The 16,978-nt window shown below is 39.8% G+C and overlaps 1 protein-coding gene across 3 annotated transcripts in view; it reads right to left on the bottom strand.

The window, feature by feature from the left end:
• SPAG17 (sperm associated antigen 17) overlaps positions 1-16,978 on the bottom strand; it is a 169,525-nt gene that overhangs the window by 88,482 nt on the left and 64,065 nt on the right. For all 3 annotated transcript variants that reach the window (XR_016275138.1, XM_089488980.1, XM_089488981.1), the window contains 7 exons: positions 14,885-15,112; positions 13,195-13,247; positions 12,588-12,689; positions 10,773-10,927; positions 7,928-8,118; positions 4,512-4,597; positions 2,686-2,970 (listed from right to left, as the gene is read on the bottom strand). Coding sequence is in view for 2 of the 3 variants with exons in the window: in XM_089488980.1 (XP_089345106.1) it covers positions 2,686-2,970; positions 4,512-4,597; positions 7,928-8,118; positions 10,773-10,927; positions 12,588-12,689; positions 13,195-13,247; positions 14,885-15,112 (1,100 nt within the window). In the remaining variant the exon portion in view is untranslated. The remainder of the gene's footprint in view (positions 1-2,685; positions 2,971-4,511; positions 4,598-7,927; positions 8,119-10,772; positions 10,928-12,587; positions 12,690-13,194; positions 13,248-14,884; positions 15,113-16,978) is intronic.

The following is a 16,978-nucleotide window of genomic DNA, read 5'->3' as shown; positions in this document are numbered from 1 at the left end:
AGAATTAGATTTATATGGGGGAGTGTTCCAGATTTTAAGCCACTCTGAATCTGTTATTTGAATGTTTAAATCCATCTTCCACCCCACTTTATGAATCAGCCCATAACCGAAAGTCTTGTGTAGCATCCACTTGAATATTTTTGCCACTCTGCCTTTAATGCAAGTATCTTCGTTTATACACATGCATTCAAACAGAGTAAGTGAGCGAGAGAGTTCTGTCCTCCTAATGAGCTGAGCTAAAAAGGATGCAGTTTGATTCAATTGCATCCAAGAGGGCTCAAAGGGGGAAGGGCCTTGATCAGACACTCTCTGGACCTGGGTTTACCATGTATAAATAGGTCTCTCACCATAAAACCCCCTGCTGTACCATGGATGGAAACAAGTCCACCTATCAGGCTCCACAAACAAGGGATGAGAAATAAATGGTTGTATTGGTGAAGGGCTTGGAGTAAGAATGTGCCTCCATTTTTTCCAGGCCATAAGTGTATGGTACATTAGGGAAGGTAATTCATAGAATTAATTCATAGAATTAATAATCCATTGCTGCCTTCTTCTATGAGAGTGATCTGAAGTGCCACAGCTGTGGTCTTTGAGAGATATGTCCACAAGTGTAAGCCCTCCCCACTACTGCTGCTGCCCAGAACCTTTTAGGCATGTTTAGGGTGGCTCCTCAGCAAAAGTCTTATCACCTGGGAGAACCTACTATCAGCATAGCCTTTACCCTCACAGGAATGCATAATCCCACCATCACAGAAAGGTAGTGAAATGGTGGGGAAACTTTCCAACAAAAACAAAACATCCTTGAAGAATTTTGTAGTAAGAATATGGAAAAATAATTTAGGCCAGCTGCCTAAATTAGCTTGATCTCGAGGATGTTTGTATCTTATCTCTTTTGATGTGAAATCTCTAGGAGGAAGAACAAGAAGGAAATTGAGCCAATCTTCTTCAGAACTGTTGAATTTCTAAAGTGCTATATCAGTAGGATCCCAAAGCAGCTTCTGGCCTGAAAAGGAAATGGGTGGCTTTGGAGTTAATGTCTCCATTCCAGTTACACAATGAAGAACTGCTTTTAGTGACTGTTTTGCATGGCACTTCTAGAAGCACCAACAAGAAGGAAAAAATTAACATCTGTTTGATACCGTTATTCATTAACCTTTTCAAGTCTCTTGAGAAGATAGCTTATTTGTCTACATAAAGAAAACTTGCAAAAATAGGAAAAGTGCCATAAAGGATTTTGGAACCACTTTATAAAGTACTATCTCCCTGCACTGGTCATTTTGATCTGAAGGCATCTCATTTTTAGGATTTACCTGCATATTGCACTGTATATTCACAGCAAAGGACACCCACAAATAGTTTACTGATGCCTATTTCTGTGGAAAGGAACACAGTTTTCTTCTATTGGCTAAATCAAAACCCACTAGGCCTGGCAAGTTTTGGCAGAATGAAATGTGCTCAGTTGTAGTCCCTTCTGAGAGAGAAAATTTGTTTTGTAACTGTATGTAACCTTCAGCTCTTATAAACTCCTTGTTTTACATCCCACCAGGTAGCAGAAGATATCCTTGTCCAATCAAAGGCAAGACAAATAACTCTGTCCTTTCCTTCTTAAATGATAGAACAAGTGTTGCTGCAACTTACAAGGTGTTCAGCATGGTACTTGAATGAAGCTGAGGGATCCCAACTTGATAGGCAAGAAGAATAAAATATAGTTCTTTTTGTTTAAGACGTATTATCCAGGTTACTGCTTCTGGTATTTCAAAACTTGATCGGAGAGATGCTCTGAGTAATGTTCTGTTTATTGGAGAGTGTCCCAGTAATGTGGCTTGCTTTCTGTCACCTCTTTTTGCGACCTCAGTAACTGGACGTGGTGAAAAAGGAGACCAGCAAGCCTTACCAGAAACCTTTGAAACATTTCTGTGATCACAAGGAAGCATCAGGAAAGCTAGCACTATCCTATGGAGGGAAGAGGTGAAGCAAGCACCTCTGATATCCCATTAGAAACTCTTGAGTAAAAAGAATGATTAAATAGACTGCACAGATTTTATTTTTGATACACCTACAGGAGTGAGGGCAAGACAAGACAGTGAAACCATGATATCCATTTTTTGAAGGCTCTCGGGATGAGGTAAGATTTTTAATGTCTATTAAAACTGAACAAATAAACTCTTCATAGTTCAGTTTAAAAAAAGAATGCTTCTGTTTAAAGAAAAAATTAACTCCCAACGTGCGTATCCTCTAGAGAAAGGGAGACCTGGAACTCACTTCACACATTCCTAGTTTTGGCACTTCTACCTCAGGGAAAGGGTAGACCTAGCTTGAGCTCTCTCTTTGTCAAAAGAAGACAAAGTAAAAAGTCCCTGATGCAACTACTATTGTGACCATCAGCGTGACTTAACCAGGAAGTCATGAGTTATGGTCCCTTAACAGAGTGCAATGAGGGTGTGATGGGCTGCTCACTGTAGTGGAAGCCTACCTCTCAAAAGTTCCAAGGCTCTATGAGATGCAGAACCTATACATGGACTGCAGAGAGGCCACAAAGAAGAGAATGGTAGAATAATTCATTTTATTCATTTGGAAAACTCAGGCTTCAGCCACTACATGGGAGCAATGGAAACCTCACTATTTGGAAACAAACAAGCACAATCCTTTCCAAAACAGGACTCAAGTAGTAATTAAAATTCTCACCTCATAGTCTTTCTCTGGAGGCAGGAGAGGAATATTCTGTTTACTTTGTTTTTGTAGTTTTGAGTGATCTTCTGTTTCTGGTGATTTAGCTGACTCTGGTGATTTAGATGGTGATTTAGGTTTATCCTTGGAAGTTTTTTTTTTAGATGTCTTTCCTTCATCAGATGCTGATGTCTCCTTACCCTGACCCTTTTTTTTGCCACCAGACTTTTCTTTCTTCTCAGCTTTTTTTAATTCTTTCAAACGTTCTTCCTCTAATAGCCTCTCTTGCTCTTCCTTCCAAGCCTGTGTTTAAAAAAAAAATTTAAAAAGAGAGGAAGACTGCATATTAGATGGATAGACTTAGATGGATGTGGGTTTATGATTTAGGCTAAATTTGGCATTCATTTGTTTAGAATTGGAGCAACCTGAACAACTTCTGCTATAGGCTCAAACTAATAAAGGGCTTGGGCACTGGAGGTCGATGGCCTACCAGGGGTATATTAGGCTATTACAGCACTAACTAGTTCTGGTTGTTCTTATTATTTCTTACATATTCTAGGATGTACCCACTGAGGCATTGTGTCCAGACTGCAGACATAGCTTTGTCTTCTGGGCAGTACGCCATGATCGAAGAGGCTAATTTTGATCCCACTTGGGATTGGGAGACATGGCTGTGGTCAACTGGCTGGGAAAGAAGAGCCTTTGGTGGCATGGCCTGCTGCCGTTGGTGTTCATGGAGTGCTTTGGGCCTCTGCTGCAGATCCTGTTCATTCACCTGGCAGCATAATGCTCTAGATTTGTTGCCCTTATTATTCAAAGCCCTTATTATTCAAGCATGAAAAGATATGAGGGAGATTCAGTATTTCTGATCAGATGTGGCTATAATTCAACTATTCAAAAAGGGCAAGGAGGGATCTTTGCCATGTGTGTAAAGATTGCCATTTTATCCTAACAACAACCCTCTGGGATATGTTAAGCTAGAAGAATTCAATTGGTTCATGGTAAGCCCATAAACTTTATATGGGAATTGGGATTTTAACTTCATAATTCCATGCCATGAATCTGTCCCTAACAATATAATCCAAAATAGATCTACTCAGAAGTAAGTATTAGAAATCTGTGGAATCCCAAATATAGAATTGTTGCCTTAAAAGTGCACAAGGCAAAATTCAAAGGCTTTATTCTGAGTAGTTCAGCTGCTTGGCTTGCACTACACATCTCTAGGAGGAGAAGCCCAAGCGGGTCTATTCTCAAGTAAATCCCTTTGAGCACAATGGGACTGATTTCTCTTGCTAGCATGCATAGGATTTTAATCCTATCTGAATGCACAGACAGGACACTCTAGACATGTGTTTGAAGAAGAAACATTTAAATGGTAAAAAAAAACCTTCTTAGTGGTGAATTTCTAAGACAAAGAAAAGGGGTTAGATGACAAACTTTAAACCAAAGAGATCTTGTTGTAGTTTATATAGAAGCAGAATGAATGGTGCCCTATGCTGTTTTAAGCGCTTGAACTTGTCTGAATGCCTGAGGCACTGTTTATGTAAAGTATTTAAAGAATAAAAAAGTTCTCAACATCAAATTTCCCACTGATGTGCCCCATTACTTTGAGCAAATGAAACATCTACAAATTCTGACATTCGGAGTGAGCAGCTCGCACCTGAGAGCTCAAAAAGACTTGAGTGTTCAAGATATTGAAAAACAAAGATACCATGTGCTTTCCAAACCACGATGCATTTTTGTCATATCCTTATGGCTAATTGTGCTGTGCAAACACACCTTTTTCTGGTACAGATGTAACAAATAAAATTATCTGAGAGCTGGAGATTTTATTATTATTTTACCTTGAGAGAGTCATCTCGAACAAAAATATCTTTTTCCTTCTCAACTGTGGGTTCTGGAGAAACATCGGTTTTGCTTTTAATTGGACCTATAAGAAGACAACAAAACAGATTGTGAATATAATATTTAGAAAAGAAAAAAGAAGAAAAAAAGAAAGAGGGATATGATTCATTCTTCCCTGTGTTTTCCTATTTTTTAACTAGGTAGAGTAAAAAAAAAAAGGGGGGGAGGGAACAAAACCATTCAGTAGAAATACATTTCAAAAGGAATTTCCTTTCCTGTTCCAGCTGACAAAAAAGAATTGATGAAAAGTAAGCATTCTAGACTTCAGCAATGCTGATTTCAGTAAACTAAGGGAAATGTTGGGGGTGGTCCTGTGCTCAGGAATAGTAAAAGAGAAAGGAGTTATTTTTATTTATTTATTTATTTAATTTTTATCCCTCCTTTCTCCCAAAATGGGACCCAAGGCGGCGATGGGACCCAGGTTCAAGATGGATGGGAGTTTCTGAAAAGGGAGATACCGAAGGCACAATTTCAAACTGTTCCAACAAGGAGGAAAAATGGCAGGCTTTTCAAGAAACCAGGAGGGATGACTAAAGAACTTTCAACTGAGCTAAGTTTTAAATGGAACATATAGAAGAAATTGAAAAAAGGGGAAATCACCAAAGAGGAATTCAAACAAATAGCTAGCACCTGTAGGGGTAAAGTCAGAAAAGAAAAGCGCAGAATGAGCTCAGGCTTGCCAGATTGGTTAAGCAAAGAAAAGGGGCTTTTATTTTGGTTAGGAAAAAGAAGGAAATGGTAAGGCCACTGCGTGAAGAAGATGGCGAAATGATAACGGGATAGAGAAAAGGCATAACTATTCAACACCTTCTTTGTCTCGGTCTTATCACAAAAAGAAAAGAGTACTCCATCTGAGGAAAAGTGAACAGATGATTCAATGGGGAAGTGCAGCACAGAATAAGTAATGACGTAGTATAGGAATACCTAGTTAAGGAATTCAAGTCCGTAGGGGCAGATGAATTACATCCACAAGTATTAAAAGAACTGGCAATGTAATCTCAGAGCCATTGACAATAATCTTTGAAAACTCCTGGAGAACAGAAGAAGTCCCAGCAGAATAGAGGAGTGCAAATGTTCTCCCCATCTCCAAAAAAAAAAAAAAGGGGGGGGGGGAAGGAGAATCCAAATAATTATTGCTCAGTTAGTCTGACATCAATACATCATAAAAGATTCTACAGCAAATCACTGAACAGAGTGTCTATACACATTTAGAAAGGAATGCCATAAACGTAAAAAGTCAACATGGGTCATGCCAAATTAGTCTTATCTTTTTTGGGGGGGGATAAAATTACCATCTTGGTAGATGAAGGGAATGCTGTGGATGTAGCATATCTTGATTTCAGTAAGAACTTTGACAAGGTCCCCCATGATATCCTTGCAAACAAGCTAGTAAAATGTGGGCTAGATGATGCAACTGTTAGGTGGATTAGTAATTGGTTGACTGGCCAAACCCAAAGGGTGCTCAATAATGACTCCTCTTGATCCTGGAGAGAACTGACCAGTGGGGTGCCACAGGGTTCTATCCCAGGGCCTTTGCTATTCAATGACTTGGATGAAGGAATAGAGGGCGTGGTTATCAAATCTGCAGATGAAACCTAATTAGGAGGGCTGGCTAATACCCCAGAGGACAGTTTCAGAATTCAAAACTAGCCTGAAGGAAGGAGACTCCTCCCTCCATAACTGCCATCTGCCGGCCTGAGAGGGAGTTCACCAGGCAGGTCCAGCTCCATCAGGACTAGCCTGGAAGAAGGAAGAGCCCTCCCTCCAATCCATCTGCCTTGGTCCAGGCCTCAGAGGGAGAGAAGAACCACTGGACCTCATCCCCTTTCCCTCCATCATTCCCTTCTCCTTTTGTTTCGTGTCTTTTAGATTGTAAGCCTGAGAGCAGGGAACTGTCTGGTTAAAAATAATAATTGTAAGCCGCCCTGAGAGCCATTAGGGCTGAAGGGCGAGATATAAATACCTAAATAAATAAATAAATAAATAAATAAATAAATAAAACGACATTAGTAGATTAGAAAACAAGGCCAAAGCGAATAAAATGAATTTCAACATGGAGAAATGTTGAGTGCTACACTTGGATACTAAAAATGAAATGTACAGATAGAGGATGAACAACACCTGGCTTGACAAGAGCAAATGTAAAAGGAATCTAGGAGCCTTTGTTGTTGTTGTGTGCCTTCAAGTCATTTCCACTTTTGGGGGTTTTGTGGTGGTGTAAAATATGTGACTTGGCTGAAGTCATCCAGCAAGTTTCCATGGCTGAGTAGGGAATCAAACTGATCTCCAGAGTCCTAATCCTAGGCTTGCTCTAGGAGTTTTAGTAGACCACAGTATGATGTAAAGGTTTCCCCTTTGACAAGATGTCTAATTGTGACTGACTGTAGGGGGTCGTGCACATCTCTGTTATTAAGCCAAAGAGTCAGTGTTGTCAACTCCATGGTCATGACTGCATGGAACGCTGTTACTTTCCTACCAAAGTGGTACCTATTTATCTCCTTGCATTTTTACATGCTTTTGAACTGCTTGGTTGGCAGGAGCTGGGACTAGTGACGGCAGCTCATTCTGTCACATGGTGTTTGGGTCTCGAACTACCGATCTGCCAACCCTGTGATCGTCAGAGTCAGCATCTTAACTGCTAAGCCACCACATCCCTACAGTGTGATGTAGCAGTTAAAAAAGATAGTGTGATTCTAAGCTGTATAAATGCAAGTATAGTTTCCAGACTGAAGAAAGTAATAGTATTATTCTGTTCTGTTTTGGTCAGACCACACCTGGAAAACTGTGTCCTGTTCTAGGCACTGACATAATTCAAGAAGGAAATTGACAAGATGGAATGTGTCTAGAGGAGGGAAACCAAAATGATAAAAGATCTGGAAACCATACCCTATGAAAAGTAGCTTAGGGAGCAGCATACATTTCACCTGGGGAAAAGAAAGTTAGGATAACCAATGTTTAAATATTTGAAGGGATGTCATACCAGAGTTAGAGCAAGCTTTTTTTCTGCTGCTCCAGAGACTGGGACACAGAGGAATGGATTCAAACTACAAGAAAAGAGATTCCACATAAATGTTAAGAAGAACTTTAAGACAGTAAGAGCTGTTTGACAGTGGAAGATGCTGTTGCCTTGGAGAGTGGTGGAGTCTCTGTCTTTGGAGGTTTTTAAACAGAGTCTGGATAGCCATCTGTTGGGGGTGTTTTGATTGTGTCTTCCTGCATGGCAGAAGGGGCTAGGTAGCCCTTAAGGTCTCTTCCATCTATTTGATTCTATTAAATATCTGGAGATAACAGGTAGCCTGAACTATCTTCTCACACTGCTTTCTCAGAGTGAACACATACAGGACTACAAACTTACTTTTGGATTTCTTTGAGGCAGCACCTTTTTTTCCAGTAGGTGGGGACTTGACTTCAACGGGTGGTTTTTCTGCCATCTCTTTAGCTAACCTAAGTGCTTCCAGTTCCTTAGCCATTTTTTCTTCCTGATATTTGGCTTCTTCTCTTAATATCCACTGATCAATGGAGCTGGCCACCAATTCCAGGTAATTCCTGGAAAATCAAGTTTTACTTTTTTTATTACATAGTAATAAACACATACTGGTCAACATGTGTCCCTCCCATATCAAATTATTAAGACATCTTGTTAGGGTTTGTATGACTTGATATTCACCTGAATATCAACTGCTCGGGTGGGGATAAAAGGATGACTTATACCTGTCATTCCTCACTTGTGAACCCCTTAAAACCATCTGACTAGCTAGTGTCTGAAATCGGATTCTGGATTAGATCACTGGTCTTCAACTAACCAATTTCTGGAAAAATCCAAAAGTGTATTGCAAGCCACTTCTGTAATTCAGTGATATAAAAGTGCTGCCATTATATGACTATTTCATGTATAGTTTCATGTATAGTTCATATCTAGTTCCACAAAGTAGAAGCTAAGCTAAAACCTTCAATGGCATGTCCTGTTATAAGGAAGGATGGTGTGCAATGTCACAAATTGTTTTTGCTTAAAATTTTACCTTCAGCACATCCATTTTTCACATTGGTTTATTAGGCCAAAATTTAAAAGCGTGAAATGGATTCAAATCAAAATCAAAATTCTGCACTCTTTTCTGGTCCTGTACTACCTAATAACATATCTGGAACTTGCTACATTGCTAGATGAATTCTCCTGTCAGTTGCCTCCTTTTGTATGGCAGGAGCTAGCAATAATAATAATAATAATAATAATATAAAATTTATTTATATTTCCTGTTTCTCCCTTCGGATTGAGATGGGATACGATTATTTTTAAGTAAGGGACTGGAAGGTACAAGCTAACTCCACTCCAGGAATACAAGCCTTATCAGATTCAGATAAGCTTTATTCAGTAAGCAGTTCTTAGTACATAATTGTTCTCAAGACTGAAGAATTTGTCCAGTTACACAATATATTTAGAGGTCAAATAATTCACCTGCTACAAAAGCCTTAATCCCATTTATCAGCAACTCAAAACTTATGGTCTTCCTAGGTTCCTCCTATCCCCCCCCCCCCCCCAACAACACAACAAGGATCCAGAATAAATATGCTAAACAGCTACTAGGCAGCTGCAGTGGTGGAGGGTGACACTGGCAGAAGTTCTCTCAGAGACAACAGCAATGGCAAACTAGCTAATGTTTTTTAATACTGTGCAGAGAGAGGCACAGAAAACCTCCTTTTGAAAACTGTTTGCCATGAAAAACACTATGAAGAGAAGATGGTGTCTGAGTGAACAGAGCCTGGCAAAGTAGCTGGTGACGGACTGTGCCAACCGTGGCAGTTTGCTGAAGAGGGAGCGATCCCAAATTGGCATGAAGAGCCCCCCCCCCATAAGGGAGACCTGGTCAGGCTCATGGGGATCAATTGCAGTCCTAACGCCCGTGGGGAAAGAAGAGGAGAGAAAAGATAGCCGCGGGCACGACTGTTTAGACCACAAGCAAAGCTACATCTGCGGCTTGGAGCTGGAACCAGCTGGAAACGGTGGAGACCAGCGAAACTTGGTCAGTCCCACTTCTTTTTAAAATCAAAGAAGCAGAGAAAGATTATATAATATCAAAAGAAGCATCCGTGTTTTGAAGTTCTTCTGATTTAACCACAATCTAAGGAAGATTACAGACTTGGGTATTGATAACCAACAAAGTTAGAGAAGGAACTTGGATTAGAGAAAGATGAGGCATGAGAGGGGAGAAAAGATGGAAGGAGGAGGAGGAGGAGAACACAGACAGGATAAACATATAAGAGGAGATTTTACAATGATCAAAAGTGATTATTGGAACATTTCAATATAAGCTGGATGGAGAGAGTCTGCTCTTTTTGAAAGTAATAGTCGGTAAACTAGAGAGATTTTCAAAGTCAAGGAAATTTAAAGTCCTGAATGTTTTCTGTATTTTGAGATATCACATTGTAGTTGCAACAGGGGAACTAGGAAGAGTAGCCTGTGGACTGGGATTTCAACCAAAGTAAAACATTTTTTTATTCTTAAATTTGGACTGGATTCGCATGTTTTACCTCTACATCACCAAAATGTTCCTGATACAAAAACATGGAGACTTCTTGAGGAATCCATTGTTCTCTGCCTCCAAAGAGGCCTGTGACCTGAGTGGAATGGAGACATATTGGATTGCAAAAGAAGGGTCCCTATTGAGATGCAAATGGACTTTAAATTTCCTGAATGTTGAAAATCTTCCTATTACCGCATGGCCAGGAGGAGGAGCCTGCTTGCAAAAGGTATCCCCTCCATTTTTATTAAGGACTAAAACAACATGTAGGCTTCTGACTAACATCACCAATTGTTTTTCCCCCCTCCTGGTTGGTTTGTAACATCTTGCCTGATGAAGCAGCCCATGGAGCTTCAAAAGCTTGCAACAAATATATTGTGCATTTTGGTTGGCCAATAAAAGTATCACTGATGGATTTTTGTTTGTATTTGTTAAATGGCCAACACAGCTACCCCTGAATGTTTTTAGAAAATAATGGTTAGAATTATATCTTACAGTTGAACGTTACTGGATATTCTATATTGTTGAAGGAATTGTCATTAGTACTTCAGCATTTCCTGTTGCCAATAATACTATATTAAACAACCATTTTTCATCATCATAAAATATCAGCTTCCTTTTTATGTGGTATTTCCTATCCATAGTTCCATGAAACCTGCAGATATCACAAGAAGAATCTTTTACCTGAATCCAACATCAGAATGCAAAGCAACATTCCAGGACTCCTGAAACTGATAACGCTGGTTCATGGGATTGTGAAGGACTATCAACAAAGAGTTATCTTGAGTGTGATAGTAAGTATCAATGCACCTGTAATTCTCAGTTGCATTGTGAAGAACCTGAAAATGGAAGAAAAACTAATAAATTCAACTTTTTAGGGGAAGATATTGGGAATGTTACAATGTAAATGATATGGTGTAGGTCATGGGTAGGCAACCTTTTTGAGCCGGGGGCCGGGTTGCTGTCCCTCATACAACTGGGCGGCCGAAGCCAAAAAATAAATAATTAAATCATTTTAAATAAATAAATAAATAAACCGGGACAAATGTAGGACAACATTTTTAAATGGAGGACACTTTTTTAAAAACGTGGAGGACACGCGAAAAAATTTGCTGATTTTTTAAAAAATGTTAATATAAATGCATGTTTCTGAGGCTTCTATAGACAATTTCCCCCCTTGCCTGCCGCTTGCCCCCCCGCCCGCCTCCTCTTGATAGGCCAATGGCCCCACGCCATCACGTGAAAGGCCAAAGGCTCCGGCGGCAATCGGCGGCAGGACCGGGCTGGGGCAGGTCCCAAGGCCTTGCTGGGCCACATCCGGCCCACGGGCCGTAGGTTGCCTACCCCTGGTGTAGGTAGAGGACATTCTGTCTTATTTCCTTTATTTATTTTTTTCCTTTATTTTATTTTTCTGGCCTTGATTGCCTATAAATCTTGTTGAATAAAGTAAACCAAAGAAAATAAAAGGGCATAAATGTATATTTACTATTTGCACAATGTAACGTGTCTATTTAAACACTGTTTTGAGAACTACAGCAACATGTGCAGAAAAAAACTACCCTTGTTTTTAAAATCAAACTCTAAAATAATAGTTTATTCAAATGCAGCTATGATCAATATTGAGACCCTGAACCATCTAGCCTACAGAAACCAATGACTGGATGGTTACATTGTTAATATAAAACTTAGAAATCATAGCCATAAGCTTGATGCCTCCCAATTGCAATTAAGTATTTTTAGGTAATTAGTCGAGTGAACTTAGAGGCTCAACAGACCACCCCAAGGGGCAGCACTGAGCTGCCCACAGATTCCTTGCCATATCAGGGCCATGGCAACCACACATCAGGCCCTGATCTGGCCCTTCTGTGGCGCAAAAAGAAGCTGCAAAAAGCAACTTCTTTTCGCACGGAAAGGGCACCCTAGTCACCGTTGTGGCAGCTTCTCAACGCTCCTTTGCCACAGCACATTTAAATGCTGCGTCAAAGGAGCACTGCTGTACTCCCCACCGTGCAAATGAGCATGTGATGTGTGACGTTGGTGTGGGGGCAGCTGGCATGCGTACGTGATGCACCCACACCACCGCCACGCTGGCGTGTAACACCAGTCTGTACAGGCTCTCAGTAACCCAGTGACTCGCTGATAGTATTGTCCTGAAATACATTTTAGGATCCAAAACCAAATGGAGAACAGTTGCTGACTCAGAACACTAGATTTCTTCTTCCTACAAGAAGAAACTCAGAAGTTCTTAATACTCTCTTTATTTAACTACCTCATCTCCTGTGTTCCTCATGTCACATCAAAATGGTGATGGTAAAAGTGACAGTGGGAAAATCCTTCCAATAAACAGACGTATTATTGGTGATGCCAAAGATGAACAAAAACATCAGACCCTTTCCGGTGTGTGTGTGTGTGTGGGGGGGGGGGTGATTAGAAGAAAAGCAAAACTTTAAAGCAGCAACTAAGGACAAATCAATGATACAGAAAGCAGACCAAAAATACCTGGAAGAGAAGATGTGGTTGAAAATGTTCCGCAAAACTCCATTCTTTCAAACATCGCTGCTGTGTCTTTTGTATGGCTGCTAAATCTGTCTCCACAATTACCTTATCAAACATTTAGAGGTATATAACATTAGTCACATTTAACTAAATTTGGGGCTTGCATGGCAGGGGAATCCTTGTGGTCCCAATGATTCTATGCTTTTAAATCATAAAATGTGAAAAATAATTTTAAAATGCATAAAATCTCTGTAATCTCACCCAGTGGGGAGATGTGACATGCTTGTTTTGGTAATCATATTATGGGTCAAAGCTCCAAGGAAATCAATATTGTAAAGGGTGCACTCTGAAATTTACACAAGGTGCCACCTCTACCATGGCTATTGTAATACCAAGGAATATTCCCATCTTTGTATCTAAGATGCAAGAAGATACTGCTTCAAGCAACAAAACCAAAATATTAATTTCACAGTGAAACAACCTCCCAGGAGAAGATCCTATCCCTCTTTTGTTACGATATAAAATCCTAAAGATCAGCTTCGAATCTATAGGTATATGCTGCACAAACATAATTTACTAGGACACACACTACTTTCAAGTTACTTCTTGCCTTGTTTTCAAGAGAATTTCTTTGGTCCCTTCCACATTTATCAAGAATGCAATCTGAAAAACATAAATTTTATATACATGAACACACCACCCATACACCCTCTTCATCAGACTTAAGATAGAAAAAGCTCTGTTTCCCATTACTCTGTCCTTTAACATATACAGTACTGACATGGTTAAGACATGAAAACAAAGTGATTACAGGAAAGTGCCTCTCCTATAATCCTACAAAAGCTTCTCAAGTACTAAAGGACTATTTCCCATCACTTAAAGATATTAATCTTAAAAAATCAGAGTGATGACCATCTGTCAAACAAACAACCTTAAACCAGCTCTGACAGACTCATCAATCATATCGACCAAGAAGATGAAACAGTACAACTTATTTCACAGAACTCACCGGGGTCTATTGCAGGAGCCAAATAACCATGTAACATCCTAGTCTGTTCCTTCAGATTTCACTACAGATGTGCCACTGATGAAGCTAACGGAGTTCACCCCTCCATGAGAAACATTTTAGAGGACAATCTACAGACTTTGGGGAACATACACTAAATTATGAACTAAACTAATTGGGTCCTTGGCCATTAATTCAAACATTTTTACTCTGTTCCCACTAATAATAACTAGAGGACCAAGAATGAGAACCTATCTCCAGCCTTAGGAACTGTGCTGGAGTCAACCTCAGAACCCCCAGGATAGTTCTTAAAATTTTGTTTTATAAACAAAATCCAGTGATGTCTCTTTAGTTGCCTGTAACAAACCTGTTTGCCTCAAAAACACTGCTAAGTTGCTGACCTGCTTCCTATCTTGGTCTCAAGGCCAAATTCTCCAACAATAATTTGCTTTGTTACATACTTTTGCATTCTAATGACTATAATACCAACATGCCTTGCTGTAGTGTATCATCAATCTATTTTATCTCCCCAGACACCTATTGATTCATTCTGTTGAATATCTAGATCAGAACCAGACATACCTACAAGCCAGTTCAGTGTTCTTGCTACAATAATCTCTTTGTATTCCCACACCTATGATTCCTATTTATCTGTATATATGTTTGTACACGGTTGTGGCTCTTCTTCTTGCCAATAGTGCTTAGCTGTTTCTTTCTCCCTAGCCTTAATGAAGTCTTTCAAAAAAATCTAATTCTTCTGCAGCCAAGGCACATTGGGTATGCACAGCCATCTTGGTGGTACTACCTTTCACCATTGTAAGGGAGAGGTCAGAGAGGAGGAACACCAGCTCATTCAGAGAGGTGGAGGAAGAACAGAATGCAAGGGAGGGCATGTCTGAAATTCTGGAAAGTACTACTAGGCCTGATACAGACAGGACAAAATAAAGCTGCTTCGAGTCATTTTGCAAATATGCTGTTTAAATGATACATGCATCCTAAGAGTCCAGAAACCACACCAAAGCCACGCTCCAGTCCTAAGGACTGGAGTGCAGCTTTGGTGCAGCTTCCAGACTCTTAGGATGCATGCATCATTGAAACACCATACCTCCAAAGTGAACTGAAGCAGCTTTATTTTGGCCTGTCTGTATAGGGCCTAATGATTCTTTAAAACGTCTTTTTGATCAAGTACTTTCACTAGTCATATTTTATCATAGGGTGCATCACATGTTCAGTAATAATTCATACAATAACATGCTTTAATGCATTAATGATAACACATACAAAACTACTTTACCTGATTTGTTGATACTTTGTTCAGAAATGCTTTTTCCAGTTATTTCTTGCCTCAGTTGCATAGCAAATCTAGCAGGATTATCCCATGGGATATAGGAGACCTCATAATCACCGCCAAGCATTGTGCCAGGACCTTCTAATTGTCCAGAATCGTCTACCCCTGTCAGCTTCAGACTTTCAAATGTAAACACTTTAAAAGCTCGTTCTACTTCAGCCCAATTCATGTAGTCTGCAGGAAAATCATGACACAAAAATAAAATTCTCTGTATGGTTAAGTTACCTTGACATTTCTGTCAAAATAACAGCAAAATGTTTTATGTGATAAGGAATGTACAATGAATATTGTTTAGTTGTCACACTTATTTTATATATGCTAATTACTCCTTTTTTTTAAAAAAAAAAAGAGGGGCTTTTTTTAGCCACTTTGCTTCTAGGTATCTTTTCAAGGGCCTTCCAGACCTTCCTATTAGCCTCTTCCCTTCAGTAACAGGCAGGGTCAAATAATATTGATTCTCTTCTGGTGGAAAGTTTACCCTGAGCCCCCAGGTTGGACTAGACTCCAAAACTATTCTTCCTTTCCACACTATGGACAGCTTCAGAATCTGCCTAACATCTTATGAAAGCAATGGTGTGGCAAGGCAAGGAACATGCACAGATCGCAGGTCCCAGGTTGGCACCAGTACAGATCCATATTGACACCAAGTCAAGGACTGGCTCAGGTAACCACTGAGGCCAGGAAACCTGACCTGTGCTCTCCTGGATGAGGGAAAACAAACTCAGACTGAATCCAGCGAAAACGGAGGTACTAGCGATAGGATCCCTAGGTTCAGGCAGGGAAGTCTGCTAACCTGTCCTGGATGGGGTCACACTTCCCCTAAAGGACGAAGTTCGCAGTTTGGGAGTGGTCCTAGATCTGTCTCTGCAGTTGTCATCTCAAGTAGATGCAACGGCTAGGAGTGCTTGGTACCAACTTCGGTTGATATGCCAACTGCACCCCTACCTGGACCAAAAGGACCTTGAAGCAGTGGTACTCGCATTGGTAATCTCTAGTTTAGATTTTTGTAATGCACTCTACATGGGGCTACCTTTGTACCAAGTTCAGAAGCTTCAATTGGTTCAAAATGCTGCAGCCAGATTGGTCACTAGAACATCTAGGCTTGACCACATAACACCAATATTAAAATCTCTTCACTGGCTGCCGATCAGCTTCTGGGCCCAATACAAAGTGTTGGTTATTACTTTTAAAGCCCTATATGGCTTGGGCCCAAGTTACTTGAGGGAACGCCTCTTCCTACACAATCCACCCCGCACTCTAAGGACATCTGGGAAGAAATTATTAGAGTGTGCAAAAACTAGGTTAACAACAACTTCCCACAGAGCATTTTCCACCAGTCCCCATGTTATGGAACGACTTGCCGGAAGAGATCCACCTTATTATTCCCTTAGACGCCTTCAAGAAGGCACTCAAAACAGATCTCTTCCGGCGAGCCTATCCTCCAAATTTCCTGTAAAATATCTCACCCAAATTAGTACTGTATGTTTTATGAAAGTTAATTGTATTTTACTAAACTTATTGTATTGATAATATGCTATTGTTTTTATTGAATGTATTTGATATGTTTTTATTGCGGGAATAATTTGTTTGTTGTAATCTTGCCTTGATCCGCAGGGAGAAGCAGGAAATAGAAATAAAATTTTTTATTATTATTATTATTATTATTATTATTATTATTATTATTATTCCTGGTCCATCTACTCAACCCCCTAGAAAGTCTTTTGCTTTTGGTACTCAGTTTAATGAAGGTACTGAGTGTAATGATTGTGTTTTTTTTTTTTTTTTTGCTGAATTGTTAAAGAAAATCCTTCAACATTTGATCATCTATAAATTATTAATTTTCTTTTCAGGACTTGGGTAGAAAATTATAATTATAATCTTTTAATTTTCTCAGTACCAATGTGATAAGCTTCTATCACCAGCTTATATCTACAATTATACTGCAAAATTATTTCTTTTACTTGTTCTCTGATTAAATAGATCACTACAGTGCTCCCTTTGTTTACGTGGGGGATCCGTTCCAGACTCCCCCGCGTAAAA

The sequence above is a fragment of the Sceloporus occidentalis genome, unplaced genomic scaffold (assembly GCF_023333645.1).
Source record: "Sceloporus occidentalis isolate IW3139 unplaced genomic scaffold, rSceOcc1.0.p SCAF_1, whole genome shotgun sequence".
NCBI lineage: Eukaryota > Metazoa > Chordata > Lepidosauria > Squamata > Phrynosomatidae > Sceloporus > Sceloporus occidentalis.
This window is presented reverse-complemented; position numbering and strand designations above follow the sequence as displayed.